The 24502-nt window shown below is 39.0% G+C and overlaps 1 protein-coding gene across 2 annotated transcripts in view; it reads right to left on the bottom strand.

Moving 5' to 3' along the window:
• Positions 1 to 24502, bottom strand: part of ubr3 (ubiquitin protein ligase E3 component n-recognin 3) — a 44616-nt gene that overhangs the window by 17697 nt on the left and 2417 nt on the right. Inside the window, exons 4-30 of one of the 2 annotated variants that reach the window (XM_078261854.1) lie at positions 24287 to 24442; positions 23697 to 23737; positions 23223 to 23289; positions 22445 to 22575; positions 21978 to 22206; positions 21402 to 21581; positions 19711 to 19844; positions 19458 to 19544; positions 19311 to 19376; positions 19129 to 19218; positions 18899 to 19027; positions 17788 to 17840; positions 17565 to 17698; positions 17201 to 17286; positions 16976 to 17117; positions 15712 to 15808; positions 14513 to 14654; positions 14103 to 14207; positions 13844 to 14014; positions 11161 to 11193; positions 9773 to 10218; positions 8168 to 8256; positions 5029 to 5178; positions 4351 to 4484; positions 3278 to 3388; positions 1506 to 1706; positions 120 to 256 (exon numbers count right to left, since the gene is read on the bottom strand). In XM_078261854.1, coding sequence (XP_078117980.1) covers positions 120 to 256; positions 1506 to 1706; positions 3278 to 3388; positions 4351 to 4484; positions 5029 to 5178; positions 8168 to 8256; positions 9773 to 10218; positions 11161 to 11193; positions 13844 to 14014; positions 14103 to 14207; positions 14513 to 14654; positions 15712 to 15808; positions 16976 to 17117; positions 17201 to 17286; positions 17565 to 17698; positions 17788 to 17840; positions 18899 to 19027; positions 19129 to 19218; positions 19311 to 19376; positions 19458 to 19544; positions 19711 to 19844; positions 21402 to 21581; positions 21978 to 22206; positions 22445 to 22575; positions 23223 to 23289; positions 23697 to 23737; positions 24287 to 24442 — 3541 coding nt within the window. The remainder of the gene's footprint in view (positions 1 to 119; positions 257 to 1505; positions 1707 to 3277; positions 3389 to 4350; positions 4485 to 5028; positions 5179 to 8167; positions 8257 to 9772; positions 10219 to 11160; positions 11194 to 13843; positions 14015 to 14102; positions 14208 to 14512; positions 14655 to 15711; positions 15809 to 16975; positions 17118 to 17200; positions 17287 to 17564; positions 17699 to 17787; positions 17841 to 18898; positions 19028 to 19128; positions 19219 to 19310; positions 19377 to 19457; positions 19545 to 19710; positions 19845 to 21401; positions 21582 to 21977; positions 22207 to 22444; positions 22576 to 23222; positions 23290 to 23696; positions 23738 to 24286; positions 24443 to 24502) is intronic. The other variant, XM_078261855.1, reaches the window with a different exon arrangement.

The following is a 24502-nucleotide window of genomic DNA, read 5'->3' as shown; positions in this document are numbered from 1 at the left end:
TATTATCTCCTCAAAGAAGTTGTGAACCACATTTAGTGTAAAACTTAAATAATCACTGTTAAGGAGGGTTCTATTAGCTTAGCCCCATCTAAAGTCAGTTTGACTGTCCACAGCCTCACCTTGCCACGGAGTACATGAAGAGGAAATCATTGTCAGGGGAGCCAGGGTTCTTGCCGTAGTCCATGTATTTCTTCTGGGTGGTATTCTTGATGTCTTTAATAACCAGCTCCATCTCTTTACTCAAGTTGGATTCGGTCTAAAAAATAAATAATAGAATTAAGTCAAAATTATTTCTTGAATGGATTTTGGGAAGCTAACCCAAGCTAAGAAAAACATTTTTCATTTACATAAACAATTCAAAATCTGGCAAAAGAAAATGCATTACATTGGAAAAGGAGACTTTGAGTAAATGTCAAACAGGGTGTTATCAAACATATCTAATAACAGTACTTGCTTTTCTGTTATAAGCTATCAGCAAGGTGAAACAAAGTGACTTAGTACAATCTATCTTATAGACATGTCCTCTTGTTTATTATCCTCCTCCATAGGACGTTTAAACTACAATTAGGCATAGTTGATACAATGAGCTCATAGCATCAAAATGTCGCAGCTATTTGCCTCACAAAGAGACTGCAGACAGCAGACTGTAATACAGCAACATACAGTCAAAGAAAATTGGCCATTTGTAACTTTTACTAAAGCGGTTTCCAGCTCTTCCTTTCACAAAACTTTGTAAACAGAAAGCTTACATTTGCTTGGCTCAACAGTTTTCTTGAGCACATCTTTTTTTTAAACCCACAGGGACGCTTGTTTTGAATCAATCTGCACTTACAACTGCAAAAATAGCACATCTGAACACAATGAAAGGAGACTTGAACGTCACCGTGATCCAAATACAACACTAAACCATGCTGTAAAAATGGATATTGTACTGATCAAGAATATGAAATTTGTAAGAATTATGGCAAAACAGGCAAAGACATTAGTGTAGTAGTAGTAGTGTTTAATAAAGGCTACAGGTGTAGGTGTAAAGCAGAGTCATTCTTTGATCTGGAAATTTATGTCATTTGGAGCAAATCAATACAGCATATAGCATTCCGCCAATCATGAGATTGGAAATGGAAAAGATATAAAATAGAACAAAGTAACAAAATTGTGCCGCTGGTAGTTTCTTCAAGGATGTCAGGCCCTTGATGAATTTTCCACTAGAAGAACAGTCTCTCTTATATAGAACAGCCCTGTTTCCATCTCCATCAAAGTTCAACGCTCCCTACAATTTGGAGTAAGCTGATAACTTTAACTTATTTTTTTTATATTTATATTATATATATATATATATATATATATATATATATATATATATATATATATATATATATATATATATATATATATATATATATATATATAAATAAATAAAACCACCAGCCAGTAATAGGTTGACAGTGTGTTTGAAATACATGATGCTTTTAGTGATAAACTCCTGGCTGTATTGTAAAACTTACTGGGAACGGGCCAAGTTTCTCCTGAAGATCTTCCACCTCCTTTACAAGCACAAATGTCTTCTTGTTTGTGGGTGTGTGCCAGGCACCAGCCTCTGTCTCCCGCCCAGGGCGACAGGGAAGGACACTATTGGCAAACTGTCGACACAGTGGGCACGTGAATTCACCCTTGTCAACAGAGAAACCCTGGAGGACCTGGTCATTCTGAAAAGATACATAAAAGTTCAATTTGACCTATAGAATCTAAACTCAAAACTCGAAAGAGGCAACTGGCACACGACCTTTTATAAGTAGAACGTGACAGGTAGGATTGCACAATTTCTGAATATATAGTCTTTAGTCCATACTGCATCTATACAAGGAAAACATTAATGAACAGTGGATCTAAGACTCCAATGCTTTTCATCAATTCAACATTTAGTCTTAGCAACAACAAAAAAAGGACTAGCGCTCATATTGTATTTACCAGAGCTAAAAAATAATGCCATTGTTTTGCTGTCTTAAAATCATAGGTCAAAAGATGCAAAGGTATTACATTTATTATAGCAAGAAGCAGATAAGTAAGAAACTTCTCACATTAGGTGCTTTCCGACCGGATAGTACTTGTACTTTTAGAGGAAAAGTACACTTCTAAGAACTACTCTCCCCGAAAATCTTTTTTTCCGTTTGCATTCCCACTGGCCAAGTGGCCATAGGGACTGGTAGGAGGGGTAAGGGAGTGACGCAAGCACGGCAACGGTCTTTATAGCATCGTCACTAAACCTTAGCGCCACATATAACAACAAATGATGCTAATACTTGTGCACTTTTCCTATATTAAATGCACGTCCATTCTCGTAGTAATTCACGTAATGTTTTGCTCAACACAGACGGGGCTTTATTATACTCGGAACAGACCCCACCTCTGCCTGCTGCGCTGTGGACGTGTGTGTGTGTGTGTGTGTGTGTGTGTGTGTGTGTGTGTCCGCAGGACACGCTTGTGGAGTTTAACTCAGAAAAGACAGTTAACCACAGGTTCCCGTTAATCTTATGATGGACATGTTGTGATATTTAAACAAATGAACCGTCAACGGCGAAATAAAAGCCTCTTATTTACGAGAGCGGTCTGAGAGACCTCCAGCTCACAGCGAGGTGTCTGAACATGACTGGCCGAGCGACGAGCTAGAAGCCGGGGCAGGCGCTTGCTGGCTGTCGCTTGCTGGCTGTCGCCTCACTTCATCGAGCTTCTGAACTCTGAAAACTTTGAAGCAAATTGTCAATTCGGCATCAATTTTCGCAAGACTGCCTATATTCGAAATCTAAACAGTTAATTTCTCGCCTAAAACGTTGTCAGAAGTGAATTTAACGATGAATAAGATGGTGAAAATTGTTAAAAATGTCCCGTTGTTGGTTGTTGCTCTGTCTGCAAGTTCCGAGTTGGCAGTGGGCGTGACTTATAAGTTCGACCAATCAAGTACACCTAGGAAAAGGGAAAAGACCCTGCTCTGAAGTAGGAGCTAAAAAAGTATGCTGCTGAGGCCAGAGGAACTTAAAAATCCCCAAATTTTTCCTGTCGGAACACGACAAAAAAAAAAGTGTTCTAGAAACGTTTAGTTCTAAGAACTGCAAAAATCCCTCCAGTCGGAAAGCCCCTATTATATAGGTCTAATTAGGAAATGTTTGGTATATTCACTTGACTAATGACTTTAATAATGAATCAATTGTCATTGATTGTCTGTTAAATAACTACTGTAATTAGATGACTAATAATTCCATAAGGTCAAGCTTTGTCTTACCCTCAGAGACTCCATGTATGACTTGTGACAATCTATATGCAAAGTGTGTCCACAGGTTTGAACATAGACGCCCCCATCCCAACCTATTGACACAGACTGCAGACAAGAGCTCTGCAGAATTCACAAGAGAAAAACCACATCAATTAGAGTATGCAAATATGTCTTCAGACATTCAACCCTCTAGACCTTTTGTTTATATTGTGGTGCTGACATATATTCTTCAAAGTGAATTAACAAACTACAATAAACACCCTATTGATGAGGTATTTTAAAGCCAGCATCTTTTAACGGACAATTAGACTGCATGAGTGAATCACCTGCTTTTTATTAGACTATATCCAATTCAACTAGTGTAATCATTTTTGGTTTGGAGTTGTGTTGCAGGCTAATCAATACACAACATTGGCATGAGAAGCAAATGAAAGCAACTAAGTCAAAGCAATTTTTAATGACACTTTTTGGTTTTACTTTTTAGCGAGGTCTTTGAATTTTTTTGTGTGGTATATGCATTTTTATTCTGCTGTTTGTCACACGTCTTTAAAGTGATTTTACGTGACAGCCTGGTCTGTAATGCAACTACCAGTGGTAGTCAACTACAAGCATTTGGGCGCCCGGATAGCTAAATTGGTAGAGCGGGCGCCCATATATAGAGGTTTACTCCTCGACGCAGCGGGCCCGGGTTCGACTCCAACTTGCGGCCCTTTGCTACATGTAATTCCCCCCTCTCTCCCCCCTTTCATGTCTTCAGCTGTCCTGTCAAATAAAAGGCCTAAAAATGCCCCAAAAAAGAATCTTTAAAAACACACACACACACAAGCATTTAAGAAATGTATTCTACAACAAGACAATCTAACGTCCTACAGTCTCTTAAAGGGACTTCAGCAGATGCAGATGCTCACATTGCTGACTTGCACACAGTATAAACTAAATGTCAATAAATTCAAACAGCTTGTTATTAGAGATGGTAGAGCTGTAATTTTAACACACAAAAATCTGTATCGCTAAAGATGCTCTAAGTGTTTTTGGCCTTTTTCCTGTCCTCTGTAAAGCTGACAATATTTTCTGACACCTACATCTTTGAAGAACTGTTGCATGAGCGTGAGCCTGACATCATGAGCCACTCCACACGTGTCTGCAGCGTAGATGTGCTCTTCATCACTAGTCGGTAGCTTCTTAGCCTCTTTGCTTTTGCAGCGGTGCCCGAGCACTGAAAGCCAATCACAGATGTCAGTTATAATTATGATGCGAGGACTATAAATCTGTCTAACTTGTTTGGTATTTATACATAAAAGTCAAGGATTGGGATTGTGGTCAGAGTTCATACATTATTAAGGCTACTAACTAATGATTAATTACAAATAATTGATTCATTTGGTGATTATTTTCTTGATTAATCATTTAGATTTCAAAATATCCAAAAATAGTGAATAGCGGCCATCACAATTTTAGTGAGTGATCCTTTCAATGAGGTTTTATGCACAAGTGAGCAGGAATCAACATGAAAGAATAATTAAGCCAATTAAAACAATAGTTAACCCACCTATTAAAAATATGATTTCCTATATGGGTGGATTAAAGGTGCTATGAATAATTGTTTTGGTTTAAAATACAAGACTTTCAACAGAGAAATAGAATAATCATGTGTGCTTGTTTAAATTGTACTCCAAACCAAGACAGTAAACAAATGCAGGTGAAAGTTATTCATTTTAGCATTCGAGAATGGAAGTGGAGGATGATGGGACATGCAGTACCTGAGGATGCTTGGAGGAGGACTACGAGGCCAGTGGGTCTGTCCTCGGTGGAGGGTCCGCTCTGGCCACAGATCACACAGTCATAAAGAACCTCGGACTCCATCACTTCAGACGCTCCTAGGTCCATGGCTGCCTCAGTGTCAGGGGATTCTAGCACCGAAAGTAAAAATCTTAATATACGTTTGTAAAAGCTTCCCCACAAAAACTTTCAAACTTAGAACATAAACATGGGATACAACAGCTGAGGCAAATAATTACTAGAAACCTGGAAAAGCAATTTTGAGAGAATTCTGAGAATGTATCATTCATATTCAATGATGTGTAAGCATTACATTCACCTCTGCTTGAATGAAAAGCATCCAACTGTGAGAGAAACAAAAACACTTAGAGGTAATGTGGTCTGAAAGGCATTCCTTTAGGTAGATCAGAAACTGAGGTAACAACCCATGATGTAGGGAGGTCCCTGACTGCAAGCCATGTTCTTACTGAGGTTGACAAATACGACACTCAGTTGCACAACACTACTCCTTTCTAATTTACACTGAAAATAACCGATTCTAAGAACGATACTTCCGACTGTAGTTTCCCTACTACAGTCAGTCATGGGATGAAGAATGTAACCTACTGGGGACATGCATACATTTACTCTCTGCCACCCCTGCATCTGCATGATGGTACAGCACTAGAAATTAATTACTGATGTGAAATTAGTTTTAAATGTTAAGAACCATGTTCAATTAAATATTGTGGACAAATGTCAAGCTATGTTGGAAATGGAATTATTGCGTTTTTGGAAAATATGTTTTCAAGAGAGGTCACTGTGTTCCTGGGGAAATGAAAGATGCATTAGATGTCAACACCACAGCTTTAGCCCCAGGCCATCCCAGCACATAAAGTCACCAACCAACAAACGCACCGAGAAAGGTAAGACGACAAGAACACACTAAATGTTGGTGTGCTGCTGTTTTATGCCTCTTACTGCATACATTTTTGAATACTCTTTTAAAAGTATTGTTCGCACTCAATAGGTTTTTAATTTGTCATATTTTATTTGTCACATTTGCCTGTTCTTAAAGAATGCTGGTTAGGTTAATGATGACACGGAGTATCTCCTTTTAGATAACTTTGGTATGTGTTCAGGTGTTTGTTCATCTATCTGAGATTTCTGCCGGTGGTGCACTGAAGTATGACATTTAAAATTTCAACTGCAACATCATTTTCTAGAAAGAGCATCCAGGTTACTCTTGGGACTAGATCTAAAGATACAATGAAAACTCTTCTCAGTGAGTTCTGTTGATTATTCTGAGTAATAGGGACAGTGATTTAAGAAAGACACATTGGTGTTTAGAATTTAAAATCAGATTTTCATTGCTTGAGTACAACAAAAAATATAAATAAAATAATATTTAAGGGAAAGGAGGCGAAAATCTTAGAAAATATCTCAAAAGGTGGGCAAATAAAACAAACTAATGACAATGAAATTGACCCTTTGTTACCTAGTAGAGATGAATGAATAACAAAAACGGGTATACAGGTTATCGGTCTGCCACTCTTGGATTAAATTCCTCATCTAAGATACATTTTTTGCATCAGCCACACCAATGACACAGAAGTTATACAAAGATAAAAATAAGAACATAAGTTGCTAATATCCTAAATATAATTCAAGGTCTTTAGTGACCTTTGGTTTATTATATGACAAATGTGGTTCCAAGGCTGACTTCAAGAGCAAACAGCAAGTCCAGCTGCCTTTGACATGGTACGTCTTGAAATCCTACGACCTTGATTATTGAAATGTTATCTGAGATTACTGAGGCGTGGGCCAATTTTATTAGACCTCTTGTGCAGGAGAATGGCAGCCTTGAGGAGAAATACCCCAATTATGTTATACTTCCTGAAGAAAAAAACACCAAATGCTATATTGCAGGAACATTTAAAGACATCTGCAAACAACTTACACTGCATTTACTTGATTTAAATTGTCATCTTCACATCCCATCTAAAAATCGGTACAGGTGATGCAAAGCCTTGAAGTTTGAAGTAAAGCAACTAAAGTTACTGCTCAGCAGGAAGTGTACAGAAGAGGTCATAACAGAGTCCTGCCGGAATGGTCCGTCTGATCACAGCAGCTATAATTCATTCACTAACCATGCTGTGTCAAGGTGGGCCCTGGGAGTCCAGCCCACTATTAGTGCTTTGATCCTATGTGCCCTCAGCCAGCAGCCACCCACACTCCCACAGGAGTGCTCTCCTCTCAATTTCTCCTAACAGGCCTACAGAGACCACAAGCAAAGACTCGGCCCACTGTCACCTTGCCCCAATGAAAAAGGTATAGGACTATGTTAATTTCAGCCAACAGCGCTTTCCCTCAAGGGCTACAGTAGCAAGATGTCCTTCAAACAAAAAGTGTTACTGTGTTTTGTGCTTGCACACCTATGTCAGAACAAACCCAGTTTGGTAAGCATAAGCATTCTTTCATAGAGGTTGTTGCCACTGTACTCAGTCGTTGCTGAAGGAATAAATATCTAAAACTGTGCTCTGTGAAAATTGCAGATTTTCATTCTACAGTTTAGTCAGTTTTGGAGGCCTACAGTTAATAAACGACTGTCCATAGAAATGTGTTTATTTCTCCATTATACTGATAACAAAATAAATATCTCTAATATCATATCTTTCAAGAAATTCAAACTTGAAAATGAGCACTCTGCCTCACAATTAGTGACCGTCCTAACACAATGCATGTTTTAAAACTCACTGGATTAGAACCAAAGGAGAAGTGAAGGTGCACTTGTGAAGCACCTCCACCACACACACATTACCTTATACATGTGTTATGCAATGATGGGGAGTCAGCAACTCAAAAAAAAAATACATTAACTATTCCTGGCTTGCCTTTTCGGCTGTGCAGCATTAAGGTAGAGACAGTAGACTGAATACTGTAAGTATGCCAAGTAAAGCTTGTGTGCCCCATTGCTGCTGTGTTCCTGCTCCCACAGAGCATACTGCCATGATAACACACTGTTTGCAAACAGAATTTGGGCAGTGGCTGCTGCGAATGATGCGTTAGTAATTTAAAACTCTAAGACCATAAAACTGAGGCAACAAATTGGCAAAAGGAGGTGAGCTGGCCTTTTCTTACCAACATCCATGGCCGTTTCCATGAAACTCTTCTGCCTGGATGCAAATTCAGCAAGCAGCTTCTGTTGTCTCTCTCTAGCCCTCTGACGTCTGAAAGAAAGAAGAGTGATTAACTATTTGATGAATATGCAGCAATATGCAGTATTTAACTTAAGTTTAAAACCAACTGAACACAAGTTTCAGACCTTTTAAAATCATTGAAACTCTACTAACAGGATTATATTAAAGCAATGAAATAATTTCCATGAGAAAAGATATACTCAGTAAGTGAAAACTGGGATTACATACACTGACAACAATCACTGCTCCAGATAATAGGTTCCTGGCACCCACTTCCTCCATTTAAGAACATTTATCACTGCACTTCCACTAACCAAATGCATTACAGTTAAGTGGGAATAAGCATTGTTTGTTGTGCAGGGCATGCTTACCCTGATCAATCACAGTATGTGCAACAGATTAATTCCATGAAGCAGAAGATACTGTTACATACAGAGCAGATGTCTGATTTGAACAAGGTTGTGTTGTGAAAGTTGGAAATTATTACTATTACTACTAATAACTATTGAAATATGGCGGGTTGAATCCACTCTGCAGACTTACAGGGTGAGAGCTGACTGTAAATTAAGTCCCTAATAAGAGGACATAAACAAATGCTGACAGGAGCGTCACAGCTCAATAATTTTCACTGATGGCCTAAGGGGTGTCGACAACCAGCATGAGGAATGGGCAGCAGCTTCTCACTTCTCGCCGCCACTGACCACACTGATGCCTGACGGTTGCCTTGGAAACAGCACGAGTTTGTGTGAATAGGAGATCTTCTACCTTTACCTTTGTCTGTGGGATGAAGCCAACCCCAAAAGGAGGCAATTATTAGACAGTTATAGCCCATTCCATCATGATTAGAGGAGGGAAATGGGAGACACGGACTAGTGGGTGAATGTGAGGTGGAGAGTCAAAACATATGAGTTTGACTTTTTTAAACAGCCAATGGACTCCATTTTAATGGTGGTGCAAAGGTATACTACAGTGTTAATGGCACACATGGAACACATACGATAATTGTGTTGATTATTTTTCTTTCAAAATTAAAAAGCTGGTAAAAATACATTTAAATTCAGTAAATTTAGCTTAAAACAGCCCATAAATATTAGTTGTATTATACAGATTTGCTTCTTGCCACTCTGTACTTCCCAGACAATATTACTCAGATTTCTTATTCAGAGAAGCAAGCCTACACAGTTTTTATTGTGCCATGCTTTTAAAAGACATAATATGACAGGCTGAGAGGGAAGTGAAGAATTATCACCTCCTTCGATTTGCACTATATTTGACTCAAACCTTTAGCATTCAGCATATATATAAAAAAAAAACAAGTGTGATTGGACTGTACACATTGATTATCCTTGCACACATGACATGGCCCTTTGAGCTATTGTTGCAATTGTACTGTAATACAATTCTTGTACAAACAAAATTATAGAATGTCTTGATAATAAAATTAGAAATGATGATATAACTCGCTTTTAAGTGATAATGAGCAACATTAATATGCCGCTGTGCAAATGTAAATCCATAGTGGTGAATGTTATTTAACATTAAATACCTCTCTTCTTTATCCATGGTTTTCTTGTCAGTGGGACTGTTCTTCTTTGGTGGCACAGGAGGACACACCTTTCCACAAATGTCCTGGATGCTACGCTTGATTTGGCAGCTGCGCGTGGCTGCCTTGGTAAGGATACGTTCAATGGCTGTAATGCCATCGCCATGAGTGTGACGGCTCGTGTCCATATCTTCCAGCCAGGATGCCGACAGAGAGTTCTGCTTGGACGACAACTTCTGGTGGAGCTTGATGAGGAGAGACAGCATGCTCTCCCGGATCTCCAGGATCTCGGTCACCAGCTGAGGGGGTGTGCCTGGTGGGACCCAGCGTGTTGAGGAGCTCTTGGGCCTGACAACCTGGGTGGCTTCAGTGTTGCTGCGGTTGATTATCTCCTGGAACTTCCTCCTCCGCTCCGCTACAAGGCTGAACACCTGAGCTTCACGCAGATTCTAAGAAAGCAAAGCATTTTTAACAATTTATTCGTTTATATGAAAGTACGTATGGTGAACATTTTAGTTTGTGCCTTACATCATTAGAACTTTGTTTTTGTATGGGTGATCTAACACCTAAGTCTGTCACTGTTAATACCATGCCCTATAATTAAAGCTATATGGACACAATGTAAACACATGTGGTACATAAATAAATGATGTCCCACCGATACAAAAGTTGTCACAGCACACACAATTTTAAGTATCAAGCCCACATCATATCAGCAAAATATGCAAACCGATGAAGAGAAAACTCTTGTGACCAACATCCCTTCATTCCACCTGCATCTGGGTGCTTTGGCAGATCTGTCTTTGAGCACAAACACAATCTCCTAAAATGGCATCACTAGTAGTCTGATGGACTTTGATGGATTGGAGGGGTGATTCATTACCATAGTCAGACAAGCCCAATACACATAAAAGTCAAATTAAATGTCCATTATAAAATTTCAGCTGATGTGGTTTCATGAATACCTTTGCTGATAGCACACAGAACAACCATATTCCTGGGGAAAATTCAAATCATCCTGATAGGCACACAAGCCTTCTAAAAGATAGCCATGACCTGACCTGACAAAAAGGACCTGAGCTGCACTGTTAAATAAACATACAAAATATTGCTCAGTCAAGGGAACATCAATCACACTGACATGCGGTTAAAAAGCGTTTACCCAAACCTGCATTTCAAATGTAATTAGTTTCAGCAGTCAAGAGGGAGGGAAACTGCTGAAGCACAGCATTGAACACACACCATAACACACCAAGGCAGACCTCCTTTGAAAAGCACAAAACAAATGTGCAAAGAAATCCTTTCATGATTAAGACAAAAAGTAGACAAACACAGCTGCTAGTGGCATCAAAGCCATCAACCTTTTTATATAAAAGGAAGTAGATAGCTACCTCTCTCCAATTCCCTGTAAGACGCCTGGAGTTCTGTGGAGCAAGTACAGCAAAACAAACAATAATAGCAATGATATGAGTATGAAGGCAACCAAACAAACAATGTAAGATGATAAATAAGCCGTACGCATGTCAGGGTAGAGCTCAAAGAAAATGTGACAAGATTGTTTTTGTTGCTGTAATGTGCCAACGTTACGTTGAACTAATTGTCACTCTTTGTTCATTTTATTATAGTTTACATGTTTTATTGTTCGTATGCTTTCCTTTGTTTTATTTTGAGCTTTCACATATTGTCTTGTTTGTGGCATACCTGTTCTTCATATTTGTTGCCTCTGTTTGTTGCTAATTTGATTGCTTGGTTTTATCACACAAGTGTTTTCACTTGTTTTAATTGACATGTTTTGGTCACGCAGGTTCTAAGAAAGCAAAGCATTTTTAACAATTTATTCGTTTATATGAAAGTACGTATGGTGAACATTTTAGTTTGTGCCTTACAACATCATTAGAACTTTGTTTTTGTATGGGTGATCTAACACCTAAGTCTGTCACTGTTAATACCATGCCCTATAATTAAAGCTATATGGACACAATGTAAACACATGTGGTACATAAATAAATGATGTCCCACCGATACAAAAGTTGTCACAGCACACACAATTTTAAGTATCAAGCCCACATCATATCAGCAAAATATGCAAACCGATGAAGAGAAAACTCTTGTGACCAACATCCCTTCATTCCACCTGCATCTGGGTGCTTTGGCAGATCTGTCTTTGAGCACAAACACAATCTCCTAAAATGGCATCACTAGTAGTCTGATGGACTTTGATGGATTGGAGGGGTGATTCATTACCATAGTCAGACAAGCCCAATACACATAAAAGTCAAATTAAATGTCCATTATAAAATTTCAGCTGATGTGGTTTCATGAATACCTTTGCTGATAGCACACAGAACAACCATATTCCTGGGGAAAATTCAAATCATCCTGATAGGCACACAAGCCTTCTAAAAGATAGCCATGACCTGACCTGACAAAAAGGACCTGAGCTGCACTGTTAAATAAACATACAAAATATTGCTCAGTCAAGGCAACATCAATCATACTGACATGCGGTTAAAAAGCGTTTACCCAAACCTGCATTTCAAATGTAATTAGTTTAAAAAAAAGTTAGAAAATGTGACAAGATTGTTTTTGTTGCTGTAATGTGCCAACATTACGTTGAACTAATTGTCACTCTTTGTTCATTTTATTATTATAGTTTACATGTTTTATTGTTCGTGTGCTTTCCTTTGTTTTATTTTGAGCTTTCACATATTGTCTTGTTTGTGGCATACCTGTTCTTCATATTTGTTGCCTCTGTTTGTTGCTAATTTGATTGCTTGGTTTTATCACACAAGTGTTTTCACTTGTTTTAATTGACATGTTTTGGTTTCTTTTGAGGTTTCTCACTTTGTTGTAAAAGCACTTTGAGCTACACTCTTTATGAAAGGTGCTATATAAATTTAAGTTTTATTATTATCATCATCATCATTTTTTAGCACAATAAGCGTTACATTAAGCATGGAAAAGTCAGGGGACCACCAAAGCCACTAGGATTTATCCTATAGGGACCATAAAAAACAGTATCAAATGTCTTCATAATCCATCCAATAGTTTAATATCCAATAGAAATATGGAAGTTGGAGCAAAAATGAGTCCTTATAGGATGTGACCCCAAACTTTGTCACCAACAGCTGTGAAGTCTGATATGTGAACTTTTCAAAAACCTGAAGGACTGACTGGCTGGGAGTAATCACTTCCTGTAGTTTCAACTGGTTGCTTGGCAACCTCATGCTGATGACAAGACACGTCTTTGGCTACGCTCCCTTTGGCAGTGCCGACGTGCTGCTTGTTACTGTATTAGCAAGGGCAGGGAAAGTTGAATGAAAGCACAAGTGGCATAAGAAGCAGCAGGTATCATGTTAGTCCCATCAGCTGATAATCAAATAACAGCAGGTGGAGCAAATCCTAACTTTTCACCGCCTTTCAGATTTGTTAGAGACACTACGGCACCTTTTCTATTTAGATTTAGCCACTACTTGCCATGTGAAAAAGGTTTTTATGAATCTATATTGTTTATGATGCTGTTGGTACACATTGTGTTTTGTTTACTTGCCGCACAGACCCATCATTTCAAATCAGCATAATAAAAACGTGTGTTTTGTATGCCAAACTAAACGACTGGAGACCACGCCTGACTGGCACTGCGATGGTCCATTGACCACTGGAGGACAAAAAGACACCAAAAGAACTGAAAACTGACAGCAACCTGCATTCTGGTATGCTCTACACTTAGCTAACCTTTAGGCAGACAATTGCCTTACAATCGAGCAGATACACAGCAACATTGGCATTGAAGTGTATTTTTGGACGCCAGTTCAATAATCATTTGCCTTTTAGCTTAGATCCCCTGTGAAAAATATCTGGGTCTTGAGCATTTAGATGTTCACTTACCTTCCCAGCCACTAGTTTAATTCAGTGCCATTTGTGCTGGCAGGAAGCATACAGTCAATAAAAAAAAAACTGGGAGTCAGTATAGTCACTAGAAGTTTCACTTCCACTTGTTTTAATACAGTGACATTGCACTCTAATCATTAGTACTGTAATCCATCTCAGCCTACATGCAGAGCTACATCTTACCTGGCCATAGGAAGACGCTTCAGTGCTGGTGCTGGGAGGGGCCTCTCTTTTCACTTCAGGAGCAGTCTCAGGAACCCGAACTCTCACAAAGTTGATGACATGGTGCAGATTGGAGAGGAGGTTTGTGCCAGGGAACCAGCTGTCATGGCAGTGCTCCTCGATGCAAGGCTCCTGGAAGCATAAGACCCTGTAAGACACTGGTGGACACCAGAAGTCTGGACAGCAAGGAGAGTGGTTGAAACTCAAACATCCATCTCACCTCATCCTCCTTGTTGTCTTGAACCTGGTTATCCAAGCCCAGCTCAATAAGGTACAGCACCATGCACAGCACATGCTCCGACATGTTCTGATGATCCATCCATATCTAGAACATATCAAACTATTAGTTTATACTGAAAACAGACATTATCCCCCGCAACTATGCCAATGTTGTTAGACTTAAACGATAGTTTGTCAATTAATTGTCTTTTTGTTCCTACATTATGCCTTTTTTCATTTGTACCTATATCGTGTAACATGCCATTATCAATTAGTTGCCAAGTCATATTTACATGTGCACCAATTAAAAATAGCAAAAATAAGCTCTTCTTATTTAGCTCAAGTAGCGAATTGAGATACAAGGGAAGCCCTGTATTATACCACATAAATACTAGTCGTTAAAAGGCTCACCTTGTAAAGGAGAGTGAATATCACAATGTGCAGGGTCTTGCAGTGCAACAGCTTGGTTAGGCCTCTGTAACATGGATGCAGAGGAGTCCTCTCCTTGTAAGGTGGCCATGGGTTGCCGGTGTGAATGCCAGACTGTTTTAAACTAGACAAAATCATCAACAAGAAAATATCAGGAGGAAGAATCGGTAACACACAGAACAGAGTAATTACCACACCCATAAGGATGTGTGCTAGCTTACATGCAAGAAAAGGTTGAATTTCCACATAAAGCAAGACAATGATAGAAATAAGAGTTTAATAAAGTGACATTTTACATTGTTCAGAGTAATCCACTGTATAAAAGGTTTTAGTCTATGCAACAGAGCAGCTGACGGGCAGCACAGTCGCTCACTCTATTAGTGATGATGGGATCATAGCTGTATAAAACCAGGGCCAGCCTGACAGGCAATCCATCACATTCAAACAGCGTGAATGAGCAACATGAGGCTGGTATCAGACTCTGAAGGTGGGGAAGGCAGCTTTAATATGTTTTAAGGAGAAATATGCCTTAGTTTCATCTGGTTTAGAACACCAAATTTGCCCTAGAAAAACATACACGTATTTGAGTGCAATTAACTAAATCAGTGATCCATCTATACTTTCAAGCTATACCAAAGAAGGCCTAAAATCCCATTATAAAAAGGTTATCTTCCCAACTAGCATTTCAAGCACTCAGTGAGGGACCCTTCCGTTATAATTAGCATCTTCGCACGTTCCAGCGACCTTAAAAAAAATTACCCTGAAGGCATCTTCTTCACCTCCATGGACACGTTTGTCTTGGTACACGTCTGTACCACAATCAAACAAGAAAGATTTCCTCAATCCTTTTACAATTTAGACTGAAATATTGATTTTTCGTGACAGCTATCTAATTGGACCCGACTTGAGCACCCGGTAGACCTGACCTTTCTTATCAAGTCTCTTCATAGGCAGGTGAGAGAGGTAACCCAATATCATTGAACAGAGCATGATGCAGGCTGGTTTTGTCAGGGACGACTGAACACGAATACTCCGACAACTTAATGGAGCCAAGCATAATGCAAGGACAATATGTGATTTACAGTGATAGAAATGGTTTGATGAAAAAACACTGTTTCAAATATCTAAATTACATAAACTAACCATTTAATTGGGAAATCAAGGCAATAGTGTTAACTTACAATGCTGAGTATCTGTCCATTGCTGACTGGACGTCACGCCGATAGACCGTTCTGAGAACGACCATGATGGGGTCAAACTCCTTCTCCCACACCTCCGCTAGTTGAGAAAAAGGAGAGAAATGTTTTCTAACCTCTGGTACAAAGTGACATTGATTCACTTTCTTCCTATTTTCATCTGCTCCACCCAAGTGGTGTAAGCCTGCCCCCAAGTGGTCTGCTGAGGACTAATGACACAGATCTAATGCTTAAGGCTTTTAGGCTTTAAAAGGCTAATTTTCATAATTGTTTACTAATTTCGACCTACAAATTTGAATATAAAATGTGTGGTCTGAAATACGATACATTACATGTATATCCTCTCGGTGGATTGTGTAAGATAGTTCTATTAGTATAACTTTGTTTCCATTATGTGCCATATTATATTAATACAATTCAAACAGAAAATACAGTCCAGTGATTTGCTTAATATTCCATGGCACACTGTACCCATTTTAAATTAATTTGTAGTTTTTCTCCCAATTTTGAAGGAACGCCCAATTCCCAATACATTGCAGTCCTGGTAACTGCTAACACTACTGTTGGCCAGTGGAGGGCAGCAGACATATATATCTACATCTAGGAGGTTCACACTATCCTGCAGAAAGAAACCCCACAGTGCAGATGCCACAAACAACCAGAGGGTGTTCAGCATCTAAGTTCAGAAAGGTTATTGTCTGAGTCCTGTACCTAATAGTAAGTTCCATTTGTACTCGGAACTCGGATTTTCCGAGGTCAAAGTCGGAAACATGCCCCCTGACCTCGGATTTCCGAGCTCGGAACTCGGACAATCTCGCAGTAGCCCGAGTTCAAAATCCAACATGGCTGCCCCCTGTATCAACAGTTGTGAAAGCTGTAGTAACATAAAATTAAAAAGGGACTTCTGTCTTATTTGTGTCTCACTAAAGTCAGTCGTTCACACACGCGTTGTTATCAACTGATATTGCTAACAATGGCTAACCGGGCTAGAGCTAATGAAAACAATGAAAATCCGACTTGTAAATGGAACGCATTCAACTCGGATGTGACGTCATTCCCAGCTCTGGCTTCCGAGTTCCGAGGTAAATAGAACGCACTATTATATCAAAACCTGACTGCTAGCTAGTTAGCATTAATCACACCAGCCACTTCTGTGACATCACTTAACTTTTCAAAACGGTTACAAACAGGTTACTTGTTACAATGAATGTTTTAAATCATGTCCTCAACTTCACTACAAACGCCCTACCTTTTGGTGTGTACATTCCCTGCTGCATGGAGCCTCCAGGCTCAAACACCGGTGCTTTGAAGTCAGCCACAGCCGAGAGCATCTCCTCAAAACTACAACTCCCTGGTACAATGCCACTCTTTGGGTTGGGATTCTCAGGAATCTAAAGGAAAAACTCTTAAGGAAAAAGATTGCCATGGATGACTAAATATAGTTTCCCTTTAACATATTTGTATTGAAGGATACAAGGTCTAACAGCGCGCTGTGTGTACGGTCATTCATACACAACTGTGAGACCATCTCAGCCCGAAGGATCTCGTCATCTGTCATCCCTGTTAGTGAGAGTGAGAAGTAGAACATAAAGACAAACTGACAAAGATTATAGCCAAACATTAAATACCAATTTGCAGAACTAAGATTGTAGGCTGTGGGGTTTAGCAAACAGCATGTTGTGTCTTTTAGTCACTTTAAGCAACAGTGTGCCGGTTAACACAGTTCCTTTTTTAAAATGCAGTTTTATTTTACCATAGGCTTATTTTATTATATTGTAATTGGTGTGTTCATTTCGTACTCTCTGTAGACTGTGTGCATTCTCCGTTGTACCACTTACCCAAATGAACACGAAGGCTTGTCAATATGACCAGGAAGGTCAGCGCTCCTTCAAGCATCGGCCTCTCCTGCTCAGAGTCCAACACAGCATTCTGATGCTGAGACGCCATGGTCAACAGGTCAACCACTTTAAATCTGCGTGACAGAAGACAGTGTGCACAATTCTACTAATCTGTGTTGCATTCAAAATGTAAAATATTACATAAATCTTGTGTAGGAGTTACCTTTCAAAAACACTTGAGATGAAGTAGTCAGGATCCAGTCTTGATGCACAAACCTGTAGATTAAAAGTCAGCACTCAACTTCAAACGACAATGTTAAAAACAACAGACAAAGCCAGAAATCTTGGTGTAGTCATGGACTCAGACCTGAATTTTAACAGCCACATTAAGACAATTACAAAGTCATCCTATTATCACCTTAAGAATATATCAAGGGTTAAAAGACTTATGTCTCAGCAGGATTTGGAAAAACTTGTCCATGCTTTTTATCTTCAGTAGACTTGACTACTGTAACGATGTCTTTACAGGTCTCCCTAAAAAAAAAAAATCAGACAGCTGCAGCTGATTCAGAACACTGCTGCTCGAGTCCTCACTAAGACCAAGAGAGTGGATCACATCACTCCAGTACTGAAGTCTCTACACTGGCTTCCAGTGCCTCAAAGAATTGATTTCAAAATACTGTTGCTGGTTTATAAATCACTTAACGGTTTAGGGCCAAAATACATTTCTGATCTGCTGCTACACTATGACCCACCCAGACCTCTCAGGTCGTCTGGGACAGGTCTGCTTGTTGTCCCCAGAGTCAGAACTAAACAGGGGGAAGCAGCGTTAATTTTTATGCTCCACATATCTGGAACAAACTCCCAGAAAACTGCGGGTCTGCTGCAACTCTCAGTTCTTTTAAATCAAGGTCGAAGACCTATCTTTTTGATGTTGCCTCTCTTTAAATAACCGTTCATTTCTTATACTGAATCTGCATTGTTGACACTGTATAACAATCTATATAAGCATATAAAGAGAAATTCCTATTCTATCTGCTTTTATATATTTAACTGTTTTAACTGCTCTTCAATGTTTAATTTGTTATACTGCACTGTAACTTTTTTTCTCGTATTTTATCCGTTTTTAATTTTTGTATCTGTTTTCATGTAAAGCACTTTGAATTGCCCTGTTGCTGAAATGTGCTATACAAATAAAGCTGCCTTGCCTTGCGTAAATACATAAAGAGAAATTCTAAATTCAAATAGGAACAAAAAATCAAAATGATTATTGTTAAAAACAGTTTATAAATATAAGTGAGACAAATAGTTGTCTATAATACAGAAATACAAACCTGGAGCAGGTAGATGTCTGGGTCAATCATGGAGTTGCAGAAGTGCGACTGCACGTAGGTCATAGCCTGTCCCTTGATCTGCAGACCATTCCTGACCCACATGTTGCTGTGGATCTCGGACAGGCATGCCTACAGCCATACATGGTTTTAGTTAACATGTGGCTACAGACTTGGAGGGGATACATACATGAATACAAACCACAAATCTGTTTATGAGCCTCTAGTGTTACCTGGATTTGGAGTGGATGCACCATGATCTTCATCAGCATCTCTTGGTCAGGCAGGAGGCTGTCCAGGTCCAGGCCTTGGCACTTTACAGCCTGAGAATTTTCAAATCAAAAAATTAACTTAAAAAAAAACACAAGAATATACTTCAGAGTCATGTCTTAAGAGATGAGAGCCTCTGACATACCTTACTGAGGAACATGGCATAGTAGCGGTGCAGTGGCAGGTGAAATGTCACTTGATTTGGCGCAGGCTAGAAGAGATATAGGAGCCATGAGGAAAAGGGGAGGAGAAGGCTTGCTTGTAAACACAGTGGTTTGGCTTTTAAATTTACCTCATCGATGAAGCCAATAGCATCAAACCAGATCTGCAGGGTCTCCAAGCAGTAGCGTACCACAGTTTTAGTATATTCCCGAGTCTCCTGTTAACAGACAATTTAACATGTTAAAGATTATATAGGGTTAGACGGTAAATGTTTGCAGCACAGGATGCTTGAGATGCGTGTTCCATTAATTATTCAAGATCATCACATTAGCACACGGGAGATGTGTGTGGGAGTAGTCGGAGTGTAAAAACACTGGACTTACTTTGACTTTGCAGTGTGTTAAGAGACCCCACATTGGTTGTGCACAGGCCTCAAGCTCTGCTGCAAATGCTGCATAGTATGTCTGAGACTCAAATTCCACATGTTCATTCAACTCCCGCTTATTCAGGTTCATACCTATCACAGCAGGAAATGGTTTCAAAGGTTAGACAGTCACCACATGATCCATGGCTTTATAATACTCATATGAGCAAATACATTTTTTTTAAATCAGAGTGGACCTTGTGTTTTGACCTTTTGTTTCAGTGTAGACCTCTTTAACCCTAAATATATCTATGGTCATGTACATAATAGAATGTATGTGTACATGTGTGTTTCCACATTAGCAAAAAGATTTTCATTCTTAGAAATCAAAAGTGTCCGATGAAAGCAAAATAAATCTCTATTAAAACACAAGAATTTAAAGCAGCAGCAGTGCAGCAGAAATACATACAATGTAATAGTGGCCCTCTGCACATAAAGTCAGCAAGAGGATTGTTAAGAAGGACGGCCTCTTCAGGCAGGTAAAACTGGCTGCTTGAGAATCAGCCAATCAGGAGCGGCGCTGCGCTCTGCTGTTCGCTGATGAAGACTGCTTGAGTTTCTGTTTCGGGAGAGTTTGGAAGAGAGAGCTGGCGTCGAAAGACTGAGCAGTTATATAGATGAATAAAGAAGATAGTGTTGCTGTACTTATTCTGAGGTCCTAGTTTGTGTGCGTGCAACTACCAGTAAGTAATACTGACATTTTGTTATTCGTTTTTATCTTATAATAATGTTACACTGTGTTTGTTGCGATGCGATGGCGTGTTGGCACGTTGCTGCTCGTTATTGTAATGGCGGAGCCTCACGCTGCACGTGTGTTTGTGACACTGCGTATTGGCGGAGGTGTTGCTTTACAACCCTTACGTGTCTCGATTGGAAACCATTGTATGTTCTTGCACAATGTGTAACGTTGTTTATGTTGAAGAGGAGTTCCGCAAGTCCTGATTGTTGTATGTTCAGCTTAATTTAGCATGTGGTGTATTGTTGAAATTCATGTGGAGCAAATTAATCTTTGAAGCGATATAGTGTCCGGAAGCATGTCTAAGTTTGTAGTTGCTTAGTAATGAACATTTGTTATGACACTGCATTTAAGTCATATATAACAAAATTATAGTGTAACTTCTTGATTGGGTTTGTTTTATTATATACCTGCTAGACATCTAATTATTATATATACTGATTTATGCCTGTATCTCTGTTTCAGAACCACACACACACATACTTGATCATTTAGTCCAATAAACCAGCTAAAAGGAACGTCTGCATTCTGATTGATGCCCCCTGGCGGCCACAATCTCTTAAAGACCAATCACGATATATATATACAGTCCTTTTAAATCACCAAAACAAGGATACTCCAGCCCACTGTGAGAGGGTGAGTGTTATTTTTAGGGTCGTGGTAGAGTACACATGGCAAGTGAGCAGCACTAACCATAATCCTAATTCAGAGACTGACCAACAACTCACTTTTCCTATGAGGCATTATCAGTAGAGAACAGTTGAGGCCAACCTCTGTCTAAAGCATACCGTTGGTATATAACATCTAACTGAAAATCTGCACAAGCAATCATTAAATTTAAATTGTGTTGCGTTTGACCTCATGGGCAACAAATTGCTTTGCATATACCATTTACCTATCCAACTATGACTTACCTTGGAAAAATGACACAAAGCTCATCCACAGCATCAACAATGAATGGTCCTCAAGGAAATTTTTCGCCACACTTTGGTGTGAGAGTATGTTAATAAAATCACTAACTAATGGCCAGTAGGTGTTGTTCTTCAACAGAGCCTCACTGCAGTTCACCACAACATGGCGACTGTTCTCTTCATCTAAAAAGGAAGGAAAGAGACAAGGAAACGCACGGACATTAAGATAATTGCATTTTGGCTCACTTTGTATCATTTGTGTCATTTAACAACAAAAAGAGACAAATAGGTAGAGGAAGGCAATTGTCAAAGTTACAAAGCTCAACACTGAGCTGCCATACAGGGTAACAATCTAGTCTGCAGTATATATGAAAAAAAGACTGCAGTAAAAAATTACAAATTCAACCTTATTTCAATCAGAGCCTGCAAAATGAGAAAGGCCAGAGGGATGAAACATCTGTGCATGTTTTTTTCTGCACAGAGAATGATGTACAAAGCAAACTTAATAGTTGTTTTTTGTTCTTTTGAAGGTTTTTCCTTCTTAAAAATGGAGACATCAGAAACATTTGGACAACTTACCCTGAAGTTCACTTTTAATAAGGCAACTCTCCATCATGTAGAGAAGGACTGTGACCATGATGTCCAGCAGCTGACACTCCTCTGTCACATGTCGAGCCAGCTCCTCATTGCTGAACAGCTGCACACTAATATGTACAATGCGGTTGGACATGGTATCTGACTCGTGGCTTTTCATCAGTGTTTTCATGATGAATGCATAATGTTGAACAAATGTTTTTGTAAAAGTGATCTGCGAGAGAGGAAGAGAAAAGCCCATAACACAATTAAGGTTTACTGCTATGATGCTGTCACTTTTAGAGGAGGATTCCATTTGCTTTCAAAACCTAATATATATGACAAGCATCATTTCAGTTACCTGAGAGCCTATGCCATGACGTTATATTACAATAAAAGGCCAGACATATATCTTAAAGTGATATGAGACTTGCATTCTTGCAAAAGAATGCAAGTCTTGAAAGAGAAAATACCTTGTAATCTTGATCTGGCAACATGTTCAGTAGGAAAGTGACCATCTTCTGGGGAAACTCGTATTTTATTGTCCAAAACAGCAACTCCTCAAGAAAGCATTTATGCTTCAGAGATTCAATAATACACGGGTCTGAGGGCAGAAAAGGCATATAATAAGGTGGCCGTTTCATGTAACATATACTAGTACGTTATATTTTCTTTTTATAAAACTGGGAAGTTCAAATCAAGCAACGGCTATGACATTATGTGTACATTATATTTACATTATTTTCACCACTTTACCTTGCCGTCAGATAGACCTTTCCTTTCATTATCTATGCCCTCTACAAAGCCACCAGACTCCACTGAAAAATACAGTAATTGTACCTCACAGAACGCAGGAGTTGCTGGTCTACTGCTGTATCGATTGGTTAGTTTGTTTGTGTTATTGTGTGATTTTGGTGAATCCGAACTAACCCTTTAGCGTTAAGCAAAAGAAATAGCCTATGCTAGCCGCTAGTGTAGGCTAACGTTACCTACATTCCATAGCAACCACCTCGGTATATGCGGGCAGCCAGCCCAGGAGGGCCTATTTTATTGTGGTAGGGTTAGGGTTGTTATTATTATGTATTAGTAAAAATCTATTTAAATTTAAATGTGACTATAGCTTTCATATTGCCATACTTGATGATCGTTTTATAAAAGCATTCGCTTACTTCAGGCCGAGATAACGCCCCTTAGCTGTAAGATAATTACAACATACCACGGCCTGTTGTGAGCTATTGCTTCAACATATACCTTTGGTATTGCTGCTCAGCTTAACCCTCTTCCTCTGTCCAACAGACTGCCCTGCATCTTGGTCCTCCTGAGGAAAAAAGCAACACAAATTTCAACCAACAGGTTAACAAAATGTTTAACAGTAACTGTAGATCAGTTCATATCAAAATAAAATAGACTAACCTGAAATGTTGAAAGAAAATTCAACAAAACATTTTTGTAATTGATTAATCATTTAATTATGTAAGTATCAAGTTAAAAAAGTAGAAATCCCAAACATAAACTGAATACGTTTGGATTTTCAGATGGTTGAATAATTTAAGACATCTATGTAGGCTCTGGTCACTTGTGATGTGAATCTTTTACATTTAAAAGATGAAATTATTCATACGTTAATAAAAATAAAAAATAAAAATGCTGGAATAATCTTTTGAACCCTAAACTAAACTTAAGTTAAAAACAGTTAGCTATTCTATGTGTGATGCTGGTACATACCTCTTTATTAGACTCATCTGGGCTCCCTGGTGCGGTGGTTCCTAAGAACACCAAGAAAAACATTTAGCCACAAGTAGCCATTAGCAGCATCTTAAGCAACTGGACAAACAAATGCAGATGCCTGAGATGTCACAGTTAGCAAAACTGAGGATTTGTTCAAACGGCAGTATTAAACATGGGTTAAAAACAGGCTGCAACACACTTTCTAATTACTTCAAAATGATGTATATAAAGTTTGATTTCTCTAGAAATATGTGCTGAAGTCTGAACTGTTTGGCGAAAAAACTTTTGTTTATCTTAACCTAATGATATTATACACAAATATCTGGAATAGCTATGATGTGTGGACAGTTCAAGTATACTGTGTGGAAAAAGTGGTTTCTGCAAGTTCACAGGTCTGTGTTTCTATGGAATAAAATGTGAAAGAAAACTTATGATTGCTGGCACCTGCAGGGCATGGAAAACATTTAAAATTGAAAATGTAATGCAAATTATCAAGGATTGTAAAACCTTTTTAAAGTCATTTACAGCTACAGCTGACAGAAAGTTAATGAAAATGTGCTTTATATAAAGTGTAATGGTCGTCTTACCCAATAGGACCACTGCTCCTGCACCTCCTTCAGCATCACCAGTAACATCAGCAGCAGCACCTTGGCATTTCTCCTCCACAGAAACCAGGCCTGAATTTTTCAAGGCTGACAAATACTTGTCATAGTTCCTTTTAGCATACAAATTCTCCTCTTGGCCTGCAACAGTGGAGCAAAACATAAATTGCAACAATGACTTTAATGTCAAAATCTCAAGGT

Source organism: Sander vitreus, chromosome 11 (genome assembly GCF_031162955.1).
Source record: "Sander vitreus isolate 19-12246 chromosome 11, sanVit1, whole genome shotgun sequence".
Taxonomy (NCBI): Eukaryota; Metazoa; Chordata; class Actinopteri; order Perciformes; family Percidae; genus Sander; species Sander vitreus.
This window is presented reverse-complemented; position numbering and strand designations above follow the sequence as displayed.